At 36.6% G+C, this 21,965-nt stretch overlaps 2 protein-coding genes across 2 annotated transcripts in view; one reads left to right on the forward strand and one right to left on the reverse strand.

Moving 5' to 3' along the window:
- The window catches only part of LOC136800301 (small subunit processome component 20 homolog), a 53,615-nt gene that overhangs the window by 14,670 nt on the left and 16,980 nt on the right, over positions 1 to 21,965 (forward strand). The window contains exons 15-24 of the mRNA XM_067056929.1: positions 8,136 to 8,270; positions 12,265 to 12,539; positions 14,108 to 14,220; positions 14,738 to 14,991; positions 16,804 to 16,943; positions 17,220 to 17,475; positions 17,755 to 17,922; positions 18,555 to 18,903; positions 19,529 to 19,768; positions 20,358 to 20,496. Coding sequence (XP_066913030.1) covers positions 8,136 to 8,270; positions 12,265 to 12,539; positions 14,108 to 14,220; positions 14,738 to 14,991; positions 16,804 to 16,943; positions 17,220 to 17,475; positions 17,755 to 17,922; positions 18,555 to 18,903; positions 19,529 to 19,768; positions 20,358 to 20,496 — 2,069 coding nt within the window. The remainder of the gene's footprint in view (positions 1 to 8,135; positions 8,271 to 12,264; positions 12,540 to 14,107; positions 14,221 to 14,737; positions 14,992 to 16,803; positions 16,944 to 17,219; positions 17,476 to 17,754; positions 17,923 to 18,554; positions 18,904 to 19,528; positions 19,769 to 20,357; positions 20,497 to 21,965) is intronic.
- LOC136800302 (uncharacterized) lies at positions 901 to 3,896 on the reverse strand. The gene is made up of 2 exons (XM_067056930.1): positions 2,197 to 3,896; positions 901 to 1,805 (listed from the first exon to the last, which is right to left on the reverse strand). Exons 1-2 carry the CDS (start codon positions 3,805 to 3,807, stop codon positions 978 to 980), a joined length of 2,439 nt encoding a protein of 812 aa, XP_066913031.1. The 5' UTR covers positions 3,808 to 3,896; the 3' UTR covers positions 901 to 977.

Genomic DNA, 21,965 nt, shown 5'->3' on the forward strand with positions numbered 1-21,965 from the left:
ACTGAAAATATCAAGCTTTAAAGATATTTTTCTCCTAAATTTTGCAAAAAAATGACAGAATTTGCCGTTTTTGCTGATTCAGCGAAAGTTTTTATATATAATCTTAATTTTTTGTTATAAACTATTCACTCAAGGTGATAGGATTAGAATTCCAAGATTTTTTGCTTTTTCTCATATTTAGAATTTTCGGTTTTGTCAATGCTGATTCTAGGGCTCCAAAATAATGGTTGACTTTCAAGATGCTATATCTTTTACCCAGCCTCTAAAGTCACAGATGTATTTGCATTTTCTGAACGGCATTAGGTGTAGAAAGTTTCCTATACCCCGTTTTCATAACTTATTTTCAATATCCAAGGAGCTAGAGTGAGTTATATGCAATCTTTATCTAATTTTGGTATTAAAATATTTCCTTTAGACGCAAATATGTGACCCCCCAAGCGATTTGGAGTACATTAAAAATGAGACCAGTCTTGGTGCGGACGGATCGATAATATGTGCGACAAAAAAGCGGCGAAACGATTTACCGTGCGGCCAGAAATCATCCAAAAATCTTTTCTAAAAATCCATTCAAACGCACTCGATCGGTCACTAAAGAGCACTATTTGAATAAGTGCGGTATTCAGTGCGGTCATGGTGCGGGCATTTTGCCGTTCGAAACGTGGTGCGGACATTTTGCCGGCATAACAAACAGCATACAGCATACATGGAAACGGCGGGGACCGCACCATCGTCCGCTTTAGTCGGCGTTTTGTACGCACGGACCATACGGTACTGTGCGGTCTTCTGGCCGCTTTTTTCAACATTTACTCGCACAATTAACCAGTCCGAAAGCGGCACGAGCACGACCGCACCAAGACCGGTCTCGTTTTTAATGTACTCCAAATCGTTTGGCGGGTCACATATGTTATTTTGAATCTCTTTCAAACCAGCAAAAACATGCTCATTTTTAAGTATAACCATCATTCTTTCAAAATAAACTAATATCGTTTAATTCTGATAAATCTACAAGTCAGAATCTTCATTTTAATGAAAACCTCCGTTTTGGGGGCCGTCTCCGTTTTGGGGGCCATATACTGTACCGAAAACTCATCGTCATCCACCGAGAGCTCCAACAGTTTTAAAACCTCGTTGTAATATAATTCTTTCGGTGTTTTGGCTTCAATCGCCCCAACAAAGATTAGGTTGGTAGTGCATCTCATTGCCACGTTACATTTGTTGGATTTATCAATGAATGGGCCATCTGCTGCAAAAACGACTATAGGCCATTGAAAACCCTTGACTGCTGATTCATCGGTGATTAAAATCTTCCCTTCTTGTAACCAATGCAAAGGGTTTTCGTTTGCATTGAAATTCTTGATACATTTGGCTTCTTTCACACCAGCCAAAGGCAAGGGTTCATAATTTACAGAGTTTAAGATAACCAAGATACCATTTGAAGATTCTTTTTGTACTTTTTGTATTGCTTCTTCGATGGAGCTCATATGGATCGGTGTTGGTCCTATAGGGAAATTTGACGGCGGTTCACGGATGCTATTAGCAAGACGGTATGCTTCTTGCTCTATCAATATCATTGATGTTTTAACAATTGATTTACTGTTCCGAAAGTTTGTGTGTAATCGAATATATTTAAAATGTTTCAATTGTTTGAAATAGAAGTCATTGTTGCTATCACGTGCTTCTGCAGGTGCTATCCAACAAAATTTCGGTTCCCAAGAAAAGGGTAAATATTTATAGACGTTCTCCCCCCACTCATCTAAGAAAACAGCGTCATATTTGGACAGGTCTCCTTTCATGGCAGTGACATCCTAAAAAAATACCTTGGTTCGTAAAGAAAAGATCAGGAAAGTTCGAAAATCGTGAGAATCTTTGTTAAAAACTAGGTTAAGGAAGTTTAGAAGAAGTTCAAGAAATATAATTCGAAAAGCTCGAAAAGCTCAATTGAAGAAAGCTCGAAGAAGTTTGATTGAAAACTGGCTCGATTCGAAGAAGCTTGATTAAAAAAAGCTCGACAAGTTCGGTTGTAAAAAGTTAATTATTAGTTCGATTGCAAATTTAAAGCTTGATTAAAAAAAGTTTGTTGAGTTTCATTGAAAAGAAATCCTTAAGCTATCCTCGAATAAGTTGGGTTAATTAGTAAAACTTTTTTGAAAAACATTCGAGTTTCTTTGTCAAAGAACCAGTTTTAAGTAAATTTACCTCTTTATTGCAGCTGAGTTTAACCACAATTCCATACGGCTCTAAGGTTTGTTTGCGCTCGTAATACAACAGACTTTTCCCGGTTGATCCTACTCCGCGCCATTCATTATATATCCAATATAAAATCCGGCCATGGTATTCTTTGTTTTTACTCATCATTATAGCTTTATCTTGAAGTAAGAGTGATTTTCCTGTCCCATAGCCACCCAAGAGGACAAGTTTTTGATAGGCGGGATCGTTCCTTGTCAGAATATCATACTGTTTTTTCGAATAGAAAAGAATGTTTTGACTCGTTGATAAAGTCTCGATTACATCGCTTACGTAATCAACCCAGCATGATGACGTAATCGGTTTCGGTATGTCTTTTTTAGAGACGTGAATGGTGAAGATTATGATTTTCAGTATATTTTTCAGCTGTTCGGTAGGGTGAATCAATGGTGACTGAAACGGAACTGTGGGGACGGAATGCAGTACACTTGATAACCATTTCTTAATGTCCGTCGCACTGTTTATGAAATGTCGACTTTCAAATGATAACTCTTCACAGAAAGGATAACAATAATCATAATCAATGTAAATTACAGGAAAAAATGTCCAGCCGTGTCCAAGCTGATCACCCAATCTTTCTTCAAATATACTCCGATATCTTTCTAATTGTTCGAACACCTTTGTGTTGCCGGTCAATTGTGTTTTAACTTCGATTCCAATAATTAGCTTTTTTGACCTCGAGAAGATGAGAAAATCACATTCTTGGTGTTTTTTATTCGTCACATTTGTCTTAAAAATCGCTGATCGCAAAACTACTAAATCCTGAAGAATAATATCCCCTTTTAAAGCGATTAATTTTTCAAGCAATTTGCGCTCGACGAATTCTCCACGCTCTGACAGCTCTAAATCAAAGAACCATTTCAATATTATAGATATAGGCTGGTCAGCTTGATTCAATGTCCTTATTTCGTTTCTCAGTCTCCGTGCGTCATCGAGTTTGGCTACTAAGTTAGAATCTGGTTTGACTTTGTTGATTTCATTAATACATTGTTGTTTGAAATTTAGCGGAAAGTCCAAAGTTGACGGTAAATTTATTTCATTAGTCCCAAGTTCTCTCAATGTTAAGTATTTAATTTTCACGTTAAAAATCCAATTGTCAAAGTCCCTCTTATTAATATAACCCATAGTCGATCTCGTTGCCTCTCCAAAAATAGGCGTTTTTAGAAACTCGTCCAAATCCTTGGTAAACCAATGTCCAGGTGAGTTTTTTTTGAGATTTTGTAAACTTTTTGTGACAATACTTTCAATGTCAAAGTCCAGCACTGGTGAATTTTTTCGATATTGATTTGAAATCATTTCGGGTGGAATGAAAATAGCCTCCTTGTGGTTGATGTGATCGAATAGAAAGCTTTCGCCATATTCCCTTTCCAAGAGATATTCAGCTGCCTTTAAGGGGTCAGTGAATTGGTGGCCATTTCCGAGTTGGAATTGCGTAATTTGATCCGCGAGTCTTTCTTCTTTCGTCCTTGAAATCTGTTCGAATAAGGATTTCGAGTTGTTGCATTTTGTAGCGTCGATATATTTTGGTTTCAAAGCTAGTATTTCTTTTCTTAAGTTTTCCATTTTTTTGAAACTTTATCTTTCCTTCAACATTTTTTCAACTTCATCCGTAGTTTTTTTCTCAATTGTAACCCTTCTTTGTCTGATGTTTTGCCCAACTAATTTGAACTGAGCTAGTTATCATTTGATATAATGTTTTCATTTCCATAGATACCATACATACTAAATGTTTAATCTCTCACGAATATGTGAAAAAAGGGGAAAACAATGTAAATGAAAAATTGAAGAAATTCGGGGAAAAATCAAATCAAACGGGAAATTTTTCATTTCTTTTTTCTTATGATGTCTAAGGAATCTTGAAAATTTTGAAAAACAAAACCCTCTTCCCTTAAACTGTTAGTGCTAAGCCAAAAAGTAGAAAATTATTTTAAAAGAATGCTACGATGGCTCTGAGGGAGAATTTCCTCTCCATTTCAAATTCTCTTTTCCTTTCAAAACAAACAATAGGTTCTATTGTTTAACAAAAGGAGAAGTGAATTTTAAAAGGAGAATTATCTTCACCTTTTGTCAAAAGGAGAATTTTTTTCACTTCACCTTTTGTCAAAAGGAGAATTTTTTTCACTTCACCTTTTGTCAAAAGGAGAATTATTTTCACCTTTTGTCAAAAGGAGAATTAATTTCACCTTTTGTCAAAAGGAGAATTATTTTCACCTTTTATCAAAAGGAGAATTTTTTTCACCTTTTGTCAAAAGGAGAATTTTTTTCTCGCCTAGATTTGGATTTTTAGACTAATCGTCATGCATTTTAACCTTGAATTTTAACCTTAACCTTAAATCGTGAGTTGATGAGGAAAAGCTTAGTAATTCCCGTTGTCTTCGGACCATCTTTAATCTGGCGTTTGTACGAAAACCATGCGGGCCGCGCAACTTATGTAGAAAACAATTTGCTTCAAATTCTACTATTATTCTATCATTTTAGTCAGAGAATCTGCCGTATACTATCTTCGCTTTTTGATTTGAATGATAGCGCTGCGATACTTTTTCCACTATCAGATTTTCAAAGGCAAAAAGTAGTTGAGCTCCAGCTCCTGGACTATCTATCATTCGGCTTTACTTCATTTTTCCCTCCTCACTCTAAATGCGGTCCGTTTTGTTTCTGGGAAATCTAATAAAGGTTATCATGTCATGGCCTGGCTATTAGCTAGTACTGCTCATATTCAACACGAATGATTGTCCACACACGTGTGCATTCCCTTTGAATTCCCATTTCCATTTTGTCAAAAGGTGAAGTGAAAAAAATTCACCTTTTGTGTTAAAAGGAGAAAAAAGTTCACCTTTTGTGTTAAAAGGAGAAAAAAATTCATCTTTTGTGTTAAAAGGAGAAAAAAATTCACCTTTTGTGTTGAAAGGAGAAAAAAGTTCACCTTTTGTGTTAAAAGGAGAAAAAAGTTCACCTTTTATATTTCACTTCTCCTTTTCATTAAAAGGAACGGAGAAATTTTGAAAAAGAGAATAAAACCGCTTTCAGAGCCATCGTAGAATGCGTCTTTAATTTTTAATCACACTTTTGTCGTTACCGTAACCTCGAGGCTTCTTCCAGCTAAACTTTGCTTCCTGATGATTTTGATGGCGCTGAGTTCAGTGAAGTAAACTAGAGGATATCCCCTTGACATTTTTCACTTTCGTTTTTAAAATATTATTTAGAACCACAAAAACAATTAAATAATATATTTCTAAATCTCATTAAAATTCTTAACACTAAAAAAAACACAAAACTGCCTCAAAACTTTCAAAGGAATATGGTCCCTTGGTCATGATTTTCTTTTTGATTTTTTTTCTAACGATTTGGACTTTCAGTGTTTTTCTTTTCAAAATGATGACCACGTTAAGTTCTCCTAGTCTATTTCACTGGGCACAGCGTCATTAGTCATTAAAAAATATCAAAAAGCAAAGTTCAGTCAGAAGTAGACTCTAGTCTAGGTGGACTATTACTAGTTTACTCATAAGCTTGTTTATCATGCTAGATGACTAATTTCAGGGGGTACATAGTTGTGGTAGTGCCAAGAATGTGGTATAGCTTGTTTTGGGGAAAGGAGTTTTGACCACCACTCCTTTGTACCTTGGTAGAGTTGAAATATGACTTTAATGTAGATAGACCACCCAAAAACTACCCAGTAAAATCCTGATCATGGGATAATAATGGGAAAGCAAAGTACTACCTCAAAAGTACATATTTTACATAGAATTATTCTGAAAAAAGGGCCAACAAGAGCAAAGTACCAAACGTGTGTAAACGTGTTTTAATTTTTACTCCCCTTGAAGAAATTGTTCTTAGATATTAGAATGTTAGATACTCAGGTATTACAATCGACCTTGTTCTCGCCGACCCAAAGATTATTGGTCTTGACTGCATTATTAGACCGAATTTGCACAGCGAAATAAATTCAATTTTGACCACCCACCCGGTAGTGGTCTCTACAACTTAGTACGGACGCTCCTGCTAAATTTTGAAATAGTAGAAAATAAACAAAAAATGATGGAAGGGACAAATTGTAGTACACAAATTGATATTATCACCCATAACAATTATCGTTTTAACATACAACCATCGAGTTTAAAGCCCCGAAGAGGATTAAGAGGAATCTTCAACAACAACTCTCAAGCAAGAAAAATGAAAGTTTTAAGATTTAAATCCCTTTTAAAATGACGGATTAAATCTAGTGCTTTCTTGGTTTTATGTTTTTGGCATATTTTTCGAAATCTGTCGATGTATTTTACTTTCAATCTGGCGTTTAGCCGAAAACTTACTTTGTACCATAGTGTATCTCGCGTTTATCGCTTCGTAGTACACTCTGTGCGCATTGTCTGTTTGATAAAAAAATTCCCGTACGGAGACCTCTGCGATTCTACGATGAAGTATGATTTATAAATAGCAAAACTTCTTCGTCTCCACTCTCTCACCAACTTATCTGGGACCCATTTGGTGAAATTTTCTTCCGACACGCTAAAGATCGGGAAAATTTTCAACACCTGGAAGGTTTACATTACGGAATTTTGCTAGACCGCGTCAAGAATTTTGCAGCAGGAGGTCTGGTAACCCAGCCCTCGTTTTCAGGGATTGGCAGGTCCAACCGAAATATTTCTAGGTTCACGGGTAAGAAATGTTGAACCCGACTGAGGATGCGGCACATCAAAGGCCGACTATCATTCCTCTCCGATGAGAAATTGGCCCGCTCCCTTTAGAGCTTTAGCGTGGGCGGCCGCCATCGGAATATCAGATAACTCACCAACACTCCATCACAGCTGTCGGTTTGAAAAATCTCAAATGAGAAAAGACAATGACAATAGCACAGGTGTTTGCCATAAGCAAAAGTTGGTAATGCAAAGTCTCACGAAATCGCATTTAGCAAACGCAAAAAAAAAACTCCATAATGGCGGCATCATGCGAGAGCAATCAGAATACCAAAATAAACAAATTTCAAAGGCTCATTGTAAGTGATTGAGTGAAGCTATCATCAAAAAATAAAAATAAAACAAACCTTTAACCTTTCAATAATCCAAATAAACAAAATATTTCAAATGAATTGATGTTTGAGTTTGAAAACAAGCACCATTTCCACCATACACTTTTAGAGCAAAAAGCAGCATTTCGCTGAAATCTGCTGCTCTTCCCAGGCAAATAATTTCTCAGAATGTCAGAGAGTCTGGTGCTGAATATATAGTTTAGTGGGTCAAGCTTGTTTTAGTTCTCTATCTTTATATACAGCCTGAAAACCTCATCTGAGACGGGGGTCATAAACGATCTTTGTCTATTTTGAAGTCGTACAATCTTTTACTTCTCAAAACCATTTAGATTCAGGTTTTGTATATAATAACAAAGATATTTAACCAAAATTTGTTTCATTAAAGCTATTTTCTTTCAGCGAAATAAGCCTTTAGTAAATATTTAAACCCCCGGTTTTATTTCGATATTTACAATGTGATTTTATAGCGGGAGTTGGGAACCGGCTAGATTGTGTGATCTGATTGGCTAAATGAGCAAACGCGGGACTCGGCCCAGGACTTTTTACCCGCGTTTTAAACGCGTTTACGGCAATGTTTATTCTTTACACTTTCGTTTTCAAAATCTGTTGAACATGAATTTTGGCTTGTGACGATTACCTCGCGTAACATCTGTGATAGACCCTCTTCGACAATTTTGAAATTAGCCGTAGATACTGGGTTTGTGTACAGACAACTGAAAACCACGCGGACCACGCGTTATGGATGGGAAATAAGAAGCTTCATTTCCCATCCAAGAGTTTTAAATCTAGCTCCTTCAATGCATACAACTGTATTACACGAATATTATACGGAAACACCTACGCTAATCTCTTATATTTTTAACTTAAGGTACCGCGACACGAGCATATCCATTTCTTGGAAGTGTTGATCAAGACGTTCGACCACCGTTGTCTGTCTGACTTGAAAGAACTGACGACAGATGATCCGGAGACTGACTTCTTCCAAAACATCAAACACGTGCAGGTATACTTTGTTTTCATTTTTCATTTATCGTATTCATCTCCTCTCAATTTCTATATACCACGAGGTTATAGCTTAAATAACAGTTTGGTGCGAAAAACAGTCAACTAAAATTCACTAATTCGCATATTAAATTCCTGTCTAAGTCTTGCAGAGTTTCGGCCGCTGGAAACTGATCGCACATCGATCAATTTGTAGGTATTCGGTCGTTCGCAAACCACAAATAAACATATTGAAGGGTTTTTGCCGTAAGCATATGTTTTTGTACATTGACTGAAACAGTATTCTATCCATCTCTCTCAGGTATTTTCCAGCCGAAACATTTGTTAACTAGACCTTAAAGTCGAGGCTTCCATTCTGTTATCTCATATTCGTGTAGGGGATTTGCTTTTTTTTTTGTAGGCTGGCGAGTGAAAAATTAACTCTGGTGATTTCTAGATTCTAGGCCGGCAAATTCTTAGCAAGCGCATTGTACTGATTAGCGTAAATATGTACTTAAAGCGGCGAACTAGCCTAGAAATCTAAGCTAGTTTGATTCAGTCACTAGGATAAATCTGATGGTAAGTTGTGACTGAATAACTCAAAGGCAATCTTAAAACCCGTAAATATAAAAAATCTTTAATTGCTATATTGCCATTAGCCGTGTGTCCTCGCCTTGTGAATACGGGCTTAGTTAACTAGGCTAGCGGCGAACTGAACTTTTCGTACGGCGAATAGTATTTTTTTCGTGCCTTGGACCGGCGAAATTCGCCTTTCGCTGGACCTGAATAGGACCCCTGACATTGTCATAAAAGTTTTTCGTTATATAATTTTACTGACTAGAGTGTCAAAAAATGTCAAATGATGAATTGGGTGTTTGACTTTGTTCTCGTTCGAGTCTATATAGTATTTTTTATCCTGAGCTAAAAAATTTTAAGCCTGAAATAAGCCAGTAGGGCGAATTAGGGATTGGAAAATATACGTATTGAACTGGTGGTAAAAATCGACCCTCTGCCAAAAATCTGGAAAGATATTAAGTTTATCAAAAGTTATTAAAAACATTTTCTGTCAGACCCCCCCCCCTTCACCTAGCAATGGCCAACTACAATGCTACGTCCAGCAATATCCAACAACATATCTCTATCACTCTATAATAAAGTCTATTTCAAAACAGCAGATAGGTCAACGGTCCGTTATTCTCAGAACAATTTCGAAACAAGACGACTTGAAGTCGAAAATTTCGCCTAGAATTTAAACTACATAGAAAAAACAAGAAGTAGAGATTGAAGCCAATTCGAAATCTACTTTACATCGAGCCTTGATGAAACAATTTTACAAGAACAACGAGGCTTAAAATCGCTAACAAAGAGACCAATTTAAGAACAACTGTTGTTTAATTTTTAAGAACTAATAAACAAAGGTAATATCACCGTCTATCAAAAGTTATTTATTTGATTCTTATAAAGCAAATGCTTGTATAAGAAAAATGAATATGCTCATGTTGTGCGCCATCTCTTGTTTATTTTGTAAGAGCTAATTACCGAAAGGTATATTACCGTCTATCAAGAGTTATTGATTTGATTCTTATAAAGTAAATGCTTATAAGAAAAATAAAAATGCTCATATTGTGTGCCATTGCTTGTTTACTTTGTAAGAGCTAATTGCCGAAAGGTATATCACCGTCTATCAAGAGTTATTGATTTGATTCTTATAAAGTAAATGCTTATAAGAAAAATAAATAAGGTCATATTGTGCGCCATACCTTGTTTACTTTGTAAGAACTAATTACCGAAAGGTATATCACCGTCTATCAAGAGTTATGGATTTGATTCTTATAAAGAATATGCTTATAAGAAAAATAAATAAGGTCATATTGTGCGCCATCCCTTGTTTACTTTGTAAGAACTAATTACCGAAAGGTATATCACCGTCTATCAAGAGTTATTGATTTGATTCTTATAAAATAAATGCTTATAATAAAAATAAATATGCTCATATTGTGCGCCATACTTTATTTACTTTGTAAGAACTAATTACCGAAAGATATATCACCGTCTATCAAGAGTTATTGATTTGATTCTTATAAAGTATATGCTTATAAGAAAAATAAATATGCTCATATTGTGCGCCATACTTTGTTTACTTTGTAAGAACTAATTACCGAAAGGTATATCACCGTCTATCAATAGTTATTGATTTGATTCTTATAAAGTATATGCTTATAAGAAAAATAAATATGCTCATATTGTGCGCCATCCTTTGTTTACTTTGTAAGAACTAATTACCGAAAGGTATATCACCGTCTATCAAGAGTTATTGATTTGATTCTTATAAAGTATATGCTTATAAGAAAAATAAATATGCTCATATTGTGCGCCATACTTTGTTTACTTTGTAAGAACTAATTACCGAAAGGTATATCACCGTCTATCAAGAGTTATTGATTGGATTCTTATAAAGTATATGCTTATAAGAAAAATAAGTAAGCTCTTGATGTGCGCCATCCCTTGTTGGACCTACCCCGGTGGGATGGAGGTCCTATAAATTAACCCATGTTCGTTCGTTCGTTAGTGTGTTAGTTACCAGCTTTTCTCGAGATTGGCTCATTAGTTTTTTCTGATTTTTGGCACAAAGGTGCATGACCATAAACCCTCGAATGTGACGGAGCCCGATTTTCGAAAAAAAAATTTTTTGGGCAAGTTTGGGCCAAAAAACGGCTTAAAAACGGGTTTTTTGGACTTTGTGAAAAATTAGATCATTAATTTTTTCTGATTTTTAGCATGAAAGTAGGGTACAATCATAGTTAAAGGATGGCTCAAGCAGATTTTTGCAAAAAAATTTTTTTGGCTCAAAAATCGCATTTTTATCTATAAGAACCACTTTTGATAAGAATACATCAATGTTCTTAGCCATATTATTATTATTATTTTTATTAGTTTTTTACGATGAAAATATCACGGTGGAGGGTAATGATTTGAGTTTTCTGTAAACACTTATTATTTTTTTGGCTGAAAAACGAATCTTTATCTATAAGAATCACTATTTATGAGCATAGATCAATGTTATTAGCCAAATTGTTTTTTATTATTATTTTTTCTAACAGAAGAAAATGTCACGGTAGAGTGCGACGGTTTGAGTTTTCTGGAAACCTTATTTATTAAGCTGTGCATTTTTCTGATAGTGGTTTTTACAAAGAAAAGCGCTTAATAGCTTTTTTATTTCTTTTTCAAAAATCTTTTTTAATAGTGTTGATAGTTTCTCTCAATAGATATGCTTTCATTTTCTTTATTTTTTTGTATTTTGACCAGTTATGTCTTATGTGTTTCATTGTTTCAATGTTCACTGATTAGTTTGATAACTAGGTAGGTCCATAAAAGTATCGCTTGTTTACTTTGTAAGAACTAATTACCGAAAGGTATATCACCGTCTATCAAGAGTTATGGATTTGATTCTTATAAAGTATATGCTTATAATAAAAATAAATATGCTCATATTGTGCGCCATACTTTATTTACTTTGTAAGAACTAATTACCGAAAGATATATCACCGTCTATCAAGAGTTATTGATTTGATTCTTATAAAGTATATGCTTATAAGAAAATAAAGAAAAAATCAAAACTGTGGAGCTAAAGACACAAAGATATATGACGTAATCCAAAGAAAACCCGCGAAAATCGTCCGTGGTTATACGAGCGTGTAATTTGTAAATTAAATTTAGTGAGTTCGTCCACCGTATCAAGCACTTTCGTTTTCTAATTTTTTTTCCGATGACACCGCCGCCGCCGCCGCCGCCGCAGAAAGGCTATCGTAATACTTTCGCTAAGCGAAATTAAAAATAATCCACTTAGTACTGTTTTCTTTGCTTTTTTATGATCAAACATGACTTCTTTAGGTCCTTATACTTATTTGATAGTAAAAAAAAAAGCCAACAAAAAGTAATATACTTTTTATTCATTACGATTAGCTAAGATGTTTTATATTTCTACCTAATAATTCACCAACATCGAACACTTCTAGATGCATCGCCGAATCCGTGCTGTCCACCAGCTCACCTCAAAATGCGGCGAAGGGAAGCTCTCCAACAAATCCCTTTACAACTACCTGTTACCAATGATAACTCATTTCATCCATGACAATCTGTCCAAGAGTAAAGACCACAATCTCCTCACAGCTACCATCGAAGGAATCGGTGCCATCGTTAACGGATTCCCTTGGTCTAAATATGCAAACGTTCTGAAACACTATTTGAGCCTCCTTCAGAAAGAAAGATTTAACCAGAAGACTTATATCAGGTATGTTTCTGATCTCTTGAATCTCGTTGCGGAAATACAGGGGAAAGAAACTCTAATATGTATATGTGAATTAAAGCACCTAGATTCTAAGCGGAATACGGGTGGGTTTTTAAAATCTCCAATTGGGCTTTTTCAGAAAAAAAATTGAATATTGGGGGTGGAGGATATAACATTTTTTGGGAAATTTACTTCCCCCCCCCCCCCCCGGACACTGTGACTTTCGACCCCCGGACAGCAGGTCTAACCCCCCGGACAAGCATAAGTTGACCCCCTGGACATTCAAAATTAAACCCAAACAGAGCAACACTATATCCTCCACCCACTGTATACGAACATTTTCTGGAAGAGCCCATTGTTAAAACATTAATTGTGAGCGACTTTAATAAAGAGTATCAACACTAGGATTTTTTATACTTGACAAAAACAGACATCAATTCAAGAGAAGAGTAGGCTTCCGCATAGAACATAGAGATCATCCATTCTACGCATACCACGCTCTGTTCTAAAGGGATATGATGGTGAATGTGATGATCTGACCTGGTTGTTCAGCCAAAACATTCAAAACCGCATCGCCTTTTCTCGAAAACGAAAACGAAAACGAAAACGAAAACGAAAACGAAAACGAAAACGAAAACGAAAACGAAAACGAAAACGAAAACGAAAACGAAAACGAAAACGAAAGCGGCTGGGTTCTAATGTTTTTATTTATGATTGACAGTTGATTTTGGTGCGATTGTTTTTCTTCAGACAATCACCGCGCTCAAAAGCTTATTTAATATTCATCCCAAATCTGGATTAAAAAGATCAAAGAAGTGCGCCAACCTGAGCAGATTCTCTTACGAAGCAATGGCTTTTAGATTGAATACGTGTCATGTACCGTCAACTGCTCCAACTTGGGACGAGTGTACGCAGCATGGGACTTGTTGATATCTGGCCTGTATTTTCACTTACTGTTAAATCTCTTTGACAACAAATTTGTTTTGATAACTCCACCTAGTTTATCAATCATATTTTTTGTCATAACATGTCATGATAACTTTCACTGATAGCACGCCCTTTTTAACTTTTGTTTTCATTCAAAATGACCGGACGCCGAATGGAGTCTTAGAGAACGCCTGCCGCCTAACCGCATATCGCCCGCCGTCTAACTGCATATCGCCCGCCGCCTAACCGCATATCGCCCGCCGCCTAACCGCATATCGCCCAATGGGATTAATAAATAGCGAGTGTGTAACTTGCCGCGCGAGTGACGTCAAACGTTCCATCGTTTTGCCACTAATTTGGTCTTCTTCGTTCCGGACACTCGGGCGTGTTCCACTACGGATTTTTTTCATATTTCAATTTAAAAGCCTACTCGGTGCGAAAGAGAAATCGTGTATTTTTTAATACGCGGTTCATTAAACTCAAATCAAATGACTTTGGAGGTTCGGTGAAATGGTGGTGGAATGGCCGTCCCATGTTGCGTAAGATCCCAAGTTGGAGCAGTTGACGGTACAGACTAATCAGAATCTTGTCGTCTTGTACTAGTGGTAGCTTTCTAAGCCTTCAGCGGTTTTCCTTTTTCATAGGGTTGTGGTTGTGGTGTTGAATAACTTTCCTTTTGACTTATCGAATGTCATTATCGAAGAACAAATACTGAAGAAGTCAGATGGCAAAAAAGACGAAAAACCGGGAATAAAAGGTTTGTCTACGCTGTACCTATGTCTACAAAAAAATTAATTTCCATAGTGGGGAAAGGGCAGGGCCTGAAAAAATAATATTTTAATGGACATGATGTCCAAAGCATATCAATTAGGGTCGGACATGTCCGGATACATATTTAGCTAAATTTGTTGGACATGCCCGACGTGATCGTTTTTTTGGTTAAAAAAAAAGTTAGACCAGCTAGAAATTTAGAAACACTTTAATAGGTCTCTGTTTCTCTGTGTATATAAGGAAGTTGCTAATTTCAAATTTACGTAAATAATCTCTTAATTTGTTTGAATTTTGTAAGAGACTGAAAAGATGGGTCATGTCCGACCAGAATCTATTTTGGTCGTACATTCCAGTAGTTGGGTCGGGCATGTCCGATGATCGACCGTTATTTCAGACTTTTAAGGGTTGTGAACTAGCCATGCGAATAAAAACGAAGTTATCAAAGAAAGTCCTTGTGCTCTTTTGGGACGAAGTAAGGTTATGTGATTATATTGATGTTTTAGGTTCCCATGAAAAGCCGCAAGAAGAAAATAAGGACAAAGACGAAAGTAAAGAAACTGAAAAAGAAACTGAAAAAACTGTAGATATGGAGGAGGAAGAACAGGAAGAAATTAACGAAGAGGAAATGGAAGAAACAAATGGTGACGAAATAGTCAAACCACGTACTAAGCAGGTTGATCAAAAAAGTGCTGAACAGATCTGTCAAGCACTCTCCACAAGGATCCTTCCTCAACTACACAGATTCTTCACGAAAAAGGTCGCTACTGAATATTTTGATTTTGATTTTGATTTTTTTCAATTCGATTTTTAGAGGTAGAAATTGTAGCGGGCAGAAATTTTCGTGTTTTTTTTTCGCGAAATCTTCTGCAAAGTGAGAAATTAAACCAAATATTCTTGTAAGATTTCTATTTGTAAACAAATCATCTGCGTACACAACACTCTGCGTTTTGGCCATGGCGTTCTAAATCTAGAACGCCATGGTTTTGGCTAATGTGACGAATTGACGTGGCTGTTCAACCAAAGCAAAACCTGTTCAAAACCGCGTGCTTTTTGCTTGAAAACGAAAACGAAAGCGACAGGGTGTTAATGTATATTTTTATGATTGACATTTGATTTGGTTTGATGGTTTTGCCTTAGCCAATCACAGCGCTCTAAAAGCTAATTTAATAGACCTCCAAAATCTGGATGAAAAAGAACAGGTAGTCCGCAAACTTAAGTAGAATTTCTGACGGAAAAATTGCCTTTTGCTGGAATATTAAGGTGTTAACCTTTAGACACCGCTGTTTTTAAAAACAGCGCGCGCTGCTGCCGCTGTTTTTTTCATGAAAATGGAGGTTTCGCGGAAAATGTCATAAAATCTGAACCGCTAAAGCTTAAGTAAAAAGTAAACCCATTTTGAAAAGCTAAGGATCTATTTTTTCAGATAATACCAAAAAGACGCCTCATCACCCTTTTAAACCTGACTACACAGCCTCGAATCAAAACAGTAAAAATTCCATGTTTACGATTTTTTCAATTTTTTTCTTTTTTTTGACAAATTGAATGAAAAAAGTGGGTACAAGGTAAAGATTGGTCCCAGAAAAATTATTTTGTTTTAGTTTATGTTATAAGCCACCATTGTGTGAAATTTCAGGGCTGAAGAAGCTCATTTCATCTCAGAATCTAAGTTTCGGTGAAGCACACTTTTCCACCAAAATCGACACTCTGGCCACAACAGGTAAAATAAGTGGTCCCGTTGCTCTAAAATTGGCCCTGCACTTACCCTAAGCCTGTAAAATTACTACAATAATCATAACAGACTCTCTATCATGTAAATTCAAGCAATAAAACACCAGAATAGTGGAAAAACTGAGGCAAAACAGCCCTGAGTTGTTGGAGCTAGAGATAGGCATGTATGTCAGGAAATACCCCCTAAAATCCCTTCAAACCACATAGAAACTGCCAATAAAGGTTCTCTATCTCATATAATGATATTTATATGCTGAAACCAAGAAAAAACCATACATAAACAGACATAAACATGACTTTTCAGTCCAAAAATCCATCAAACACCCTCTGTCCACCACTAAAACGATGTTTTGTTGACATTTGAAAAATACACCGACATTGAGTTCCGATATCTCGAGATGTATAAAAGCAGGACCCGTAAAATTTTTAAAAAATGAACCTTCACCCCTATCCTGTCTGCTAAATTTTACAGAATAGAAAAATTCAAACTGGTCTTTATTTTATTAAACTTTGAAAGGACCCCAGTATCAAAACGTACGTGGTACGTCTCTCGGCCTGTATATATGACGTACGTGGTACGTCTCTCGGCGGCTAAAGGTTAATCGTCTACTAACCACAGCATACCATTTTTTAAAGCGAACCATCTTTTCACTCATGTGTAACAGGAAGTTAAAGATCAGGTCTAAATATCATTTTAGTTTATTCGCGGGGTCATTATGTCACTGCGGGCCGAAACACCCTTTAAGTTTTGCGGTGGGACGACAGTTATAATACTGCCGACTATTTCTGTGTTCCTATTTCTAACTTTCTAACTCAAGTTCACATTCAATCTTTTTTTCAGTCACGTGTGGAGAGCTACCACAAGAAGAGTAACAACCATGCTGAGGACGGAGAAGATATTTTAAAAGTGCCCGTCGCTTTTGCTATCGTTAAATTACTCCAACATCTGCCAAAGTCCACTCTTATGAGCAATCTATCGGGGTGAGTTTGATGAATGGATATCAATTCGGGTTCAGGTTTTAGGCGTGTTAGGAAAATGAATCTTTTGTTTCTTAAGATCTACTTTTGAACTATCAACTTCCTACTATCATTCCGCCGTTTGCTATCAACGATGGAATAAAACCGACGGAGAGTTAGCAGTTTTAAACTTTTTCTTAACAATATGGAAGCGTCAAGAGATTTAACCATTTAAATTGTTTTGAAAATCGAGTGAAATGTATTCGTAAGTACTATTATTTAACATCTTCTTTTCCATAGGATTTTGCTTCGTGTGTCACAGTCCTTAAAAAGTCAAGCTAGAGACGTTCGAGATATAGCCCGTGACACATTAAAGAAAATTGCATCGTCGCTAGGAAGCAGCTACTTGAGTCAAGTGTTCAGCCAAATGAAAAGTGTTTTGCAGAGAGGATACCAGCTACACGTGTTGGGTTACACTGTCCATTCGATACTGGAGAATATGCAGAGCGAAATGAAAGGCGGTGACCTTGATAACTGTGTCGCTTTGATCATGCAGGTGAATTTACGTTGCAGTGTTTTCAAAATTCTTTAGTCTCAGAAGAATTTCTATCTCGCTGAAGTTTATGGAAAGAGAATTAACGTTCAGCAAAATTTCATAATTATATCAGGAATTTGGGCTATTGCATTTTAATTTACCTCTCAGATGGAAAGGTTTTTGTTCCAGTCAGCTGAAAAAAGCTATGAAACTTTTTGACCAACAGGAAGCTGGATTTGCTCGTAAATATTTCACACAGCTTGCATATAAGTGCTTATCCACTTTGACTTTTTTTTTCAGATTGTTTGTGAAGAGCTTTTTGGGACGGTTGCTGAAGAAAAGACAATCCAAGGAATCGTTGTCAAATTATTCGAAGCGAAATCAAAGAAATCTAATGATTTGATCGAAATCGTTTCTACATTTATCACAAGTGGTTCTTTTGCAACATTGATTGGTCCTTTGAAAGAGGTACGCTTTCACATTTGAGTACCATCGTGGAAGCGAACTCTTATTTCAATGTCGCTTTTTTTTGATTGATTTCTATATTTGGCGTGCACGCTCAAAATATCATTCAATTTAGGTCTATCGTAATACTTGTCTACACAATAGACAACTCCAGGCTTTTCGGCCCTACTCTTGGTCTATAGGCTCTGCTATGAGCGGGCAGCAGTGACCCCCACCGGGAATTCGCTTTTTAATTGGATTAAACATGATATTTTAAACATATAATTTTAAACAAAATAACTAATAAGTTTATCAATAGCGATTTAGAATAAAAGTATGTTTAAAACTCAGCTGATTGGCTTAGGTTTGGAAGCTTTCTATTGTTTCATTAAAACCTCAGTGCGCATGCGATGCATCCGGAGAAATTCAATATTCAAAACAAGAGCAGTGCGCGTATCCCGAAGAGTAGGAGCTTTACGCTCGAAACGAAGGAAGATATGACGTAGTCTACCGTAATACGAAATGTAGGATAGCTTCCTTCATCTACTTACGAAATGAAAAATTCATCCAATCAATCTAACAAAGTTAGTAAAGGTTATGATCATTATTTACCTATTTTGACCTACCTATTGTTATATTATCATTATTCCTTTTAGGTGCTAGACACAACACAGGATCACAAGACTCGTCGTAAAGTCGAAGAAGCATTCCGTAGAGTCAGTGTCGGTCTTCTACATAACACGGGCGTGTCGCCCGAAGACCACCTCCTCTTCATCCATGGCACTATATCAAACACTGTGTCCACATTGTTCGAGAAGAGGAAAAACAAGAAAGCAGCCGTAAATCATATCAATGATGCAGATAAGATGAACCACCCTAGTATCGTCCGGGAAGATATTTACTTAATGCCGGACAAGCCGACAAGAAGCGGAGTAGCCCCTTCAGTGTCTAAATTCACAAACGAACATGTATTGATTGAATTCGGTTTACAACAGTTACATACAGGTGAGTACGCTGAATTCTTAGGCCAAAAAATGTTCTTAATTTCACCATTTTGTAAATATTCTTATCTCTTTTCCTAAGAATTTTGGTGTTTTGTCCATAAAGCCTTAAAATCTTGGTATAACATTTTCTTAATATTTTAGCCGTGGAAGCATATTTTTATATACCTTATTGGCCCTTTTTACGCCGGCCTTAATTTAACGCCGGCCCTTATTACGCCACAGTCTAATTCTGGGCTTACACCAATTAGGGCCGTTTATAACGCCAAAATTTGTAAAAATAGCTACTTATGCTTCAAATTAGTAAATAATGTTTAAAAATTACATTAAAATGTAAATTGTTCAAAATTCCATTCAAAATCACTGATTTTCGTGAGGTCTTAGATATGGAGTAAAACAATGAATAATTTTTGTCTTCGATTCATACCTAAAATCCTTTAAATTGAGAAATAAATTAAAATTAACGCCACTTTTAGGTAATTACTGCAAAATGATGGCCCTTTTTACGCCGGCCCTTATTACGCCGCGTTCCCAAAAATAACGCCAATAAGGGACGGCGTAAAAAGGGCCGATAATGTATTGTGTTCTCATAAAATAACGTACATCTGCTTTGTCTTGGAATCTGTCAGGTTTGAAGCGTTCCAAGTTCACGGCAACGAACGACGAACATTGCCGCATGTTGGATCCATTCATTGAAATACTTGTCAACAGTTTAACGTCCAAACACACACGCCTTGTCACACTGACGATGCGTTGCGTGGCATTACTGGTCAAATTCTCATTGCCAGCTTTAAAAGAATCCATGCCAGAAATCACCAAGCAAATTTTTAAGCTGATTAAGAAGTACGCCCGCGCGGGCTCAGCTAAAGGTATTGTAACATTTTGAGTTTTTCCACTTTTTTCCCTGCCCTTTTACTTTGCTTATTGTTCTAATTTTTTTAACTATTCTAAGTTTAAGTTAAAGAAAGACATTTTGGTGGGAATTTAATTTAGCGGAATGTCGAAAAGTTTTCTTTAGAGGGAATTAAATTTAGCGTATGGTTGAAATAATTACTTTGGCGGGATATATCATGCAAATCATGAAGTCATGTAAAAATTCTTGGTTTGCCGTCACCCGACCCTAGATTCTCGAGGTGGGTCTGTCGGTCGGAAAAATTTTTTATTTTGGTCATTCATGGAATTTTTGTCTACATTTTGTAATTTTTAACGAAAAAAAAATCTCTTTGTCGAAATAGCAATAAATGTTTTTAGATCGGCAAGTATAGAGAAGAGTCGGTCGGCTGACGGCAACAACATTTTTTAAGTCCAGCCTAAGCTGACGAACAAGAGCGACTATACTCCATCACTTTATGATATCAACTGATTAGTGGCAAGTGGTCTCATTGCAGAATGCGCAAATCATGAATTCATAAACATAAGCTAATAGGGGCCAAAGAAGTTTTTTATTTTTATTTTAAGGCGATAATTTTGAGATGATCATGACGAGCTTTAAAACGATGACCATTATCATTCGTGATGGTAAAGAACACAAAGTGTCCACTAAACAACTTCAAATACTCATGACTTACGTGAAGAAGATATTACGATTCTCAAGACGGTAGAGTCCTTTAACTCGAACCCTATAACTCAATGTCCCCTTAAATCGGAACCCCTAAACTCAAAAAATGTTTCTTTAACTCGACACACCCTATAATTCAATGTCCTCCTTACTAACTCGAACCCCCATAACTCAAATGTTTCTTTAACTCGAACCCCTATAATTCAAATGTCTCCTTAACTCGAACCCCTATAACTCAAATGTTTCTTAACTCGAACCCCTATAACTCAAATGTTTCTTTAACTCGAACCCCTATAACTCAAATGTCTCCTTAACTCGAACCCCTATACTCAATGGCTCATTACCCGAACCCCTATAACCAATGATCCTATACGCGACCCCGATAACGCAATGTCACTTTAACTCGACCCAATACTCAAAGTCTCCTACTAAGACCCCCTATAGCAATACTCCTTACTCGAACCCCCATACTCATGTCTCCTTACTCGAACCCCTATAACTCAATACTCCTTAACTCGACCCCTAAATTCAATCTCTTTAACTCGAACCCCTATAACTCAATGTCTCCTTACTCGAACCCCTTAACTCAAATGTCTCTTTAACTCGAACCCCTATTCTCAACTTCAGTTGAGCTATAATCTGAGAATGTCTGTATGTATGTATGTATGTATGTATGTCTGTATGTTGTCCGTCCGAAACTTTAGGGCAGGTTGACACTCAAAAAAGGTCGGATTGGCTGAATTTGGCACACTTGTTCCTTGGGTAATATCTGGGGTTTTGTTTTTATTTTTTGAAATTTTGTTTTTGGGGGCCCGGGGACGAGTGTTTCGCCAAAACGAGGCTAAAACTTTGGGGCAGCCTGGACACTTCAAAAAAGGTCGGATTTGGCTGAAATTTGGCACACTTGTTCCTTGGGTGAATATCTGGGGGTGTTTTTTTCATTTTTTGAAAATTTTGATTTTGGGCCTGGGGGAGTTTTCACCAAAAAGCTGGCCCCTGGACACTTCAAAAAAGGTCGGATTTGTGAAATTGGCCACTTGTCCTTGGGTGAATTCTGGGGGTTTTTTTGTTTTGTTTGAAAATTTTTATTTTTGGGGCCTGGGGACGAGTTTTTCACCAAAACGAGGCTGGCAGCTTGGAGACTTTAAAAACGGTCCGATTTGGCTGAAATTTGGCCACACTTGTTCCTTGGTGAATATCTGGGTGTTTTTTTTCCTTTTTTTGAAAATTTTGATTTTGGGGCTGGGGACGCGTTTTACACCAAAACGAGGCTGGCGCTTGGAGACTTTAAAACGGTCGATTTGGCTGAAATTGGGCACACTTGTTCTGGGTGAATATCTGGGGTTTTTTTTTCATTTTTGAAATTTTGAATTTTGGGGCCTGGGACGAGTTTTCACCAAAACGAGGCGGCAGCTTGGAGACTTAAAACGGCCGATTTGGCTTGAAATTTGGACCTCGTTCCTTGGGTGAATAGCTGGGGGTGTTTTTTCATTTTGAAAATTTTTGAT

Source organism: Clytia hemisphaerica, unplaced genomic scaffold (genome assembly GCF_902728285.1).
Source record: "Clytia hemisphaerica strain Z4C2 unplaced genomic scaffold, Clytia hemisphaerica genome assembly, whole genome shotgun sequence".
NCBI lineage: Eukaryota > Metazoa > Cnidaria > Hydrozoa > Leptothecata > Clytiidae > Clytia > Clytia hemisphaerica.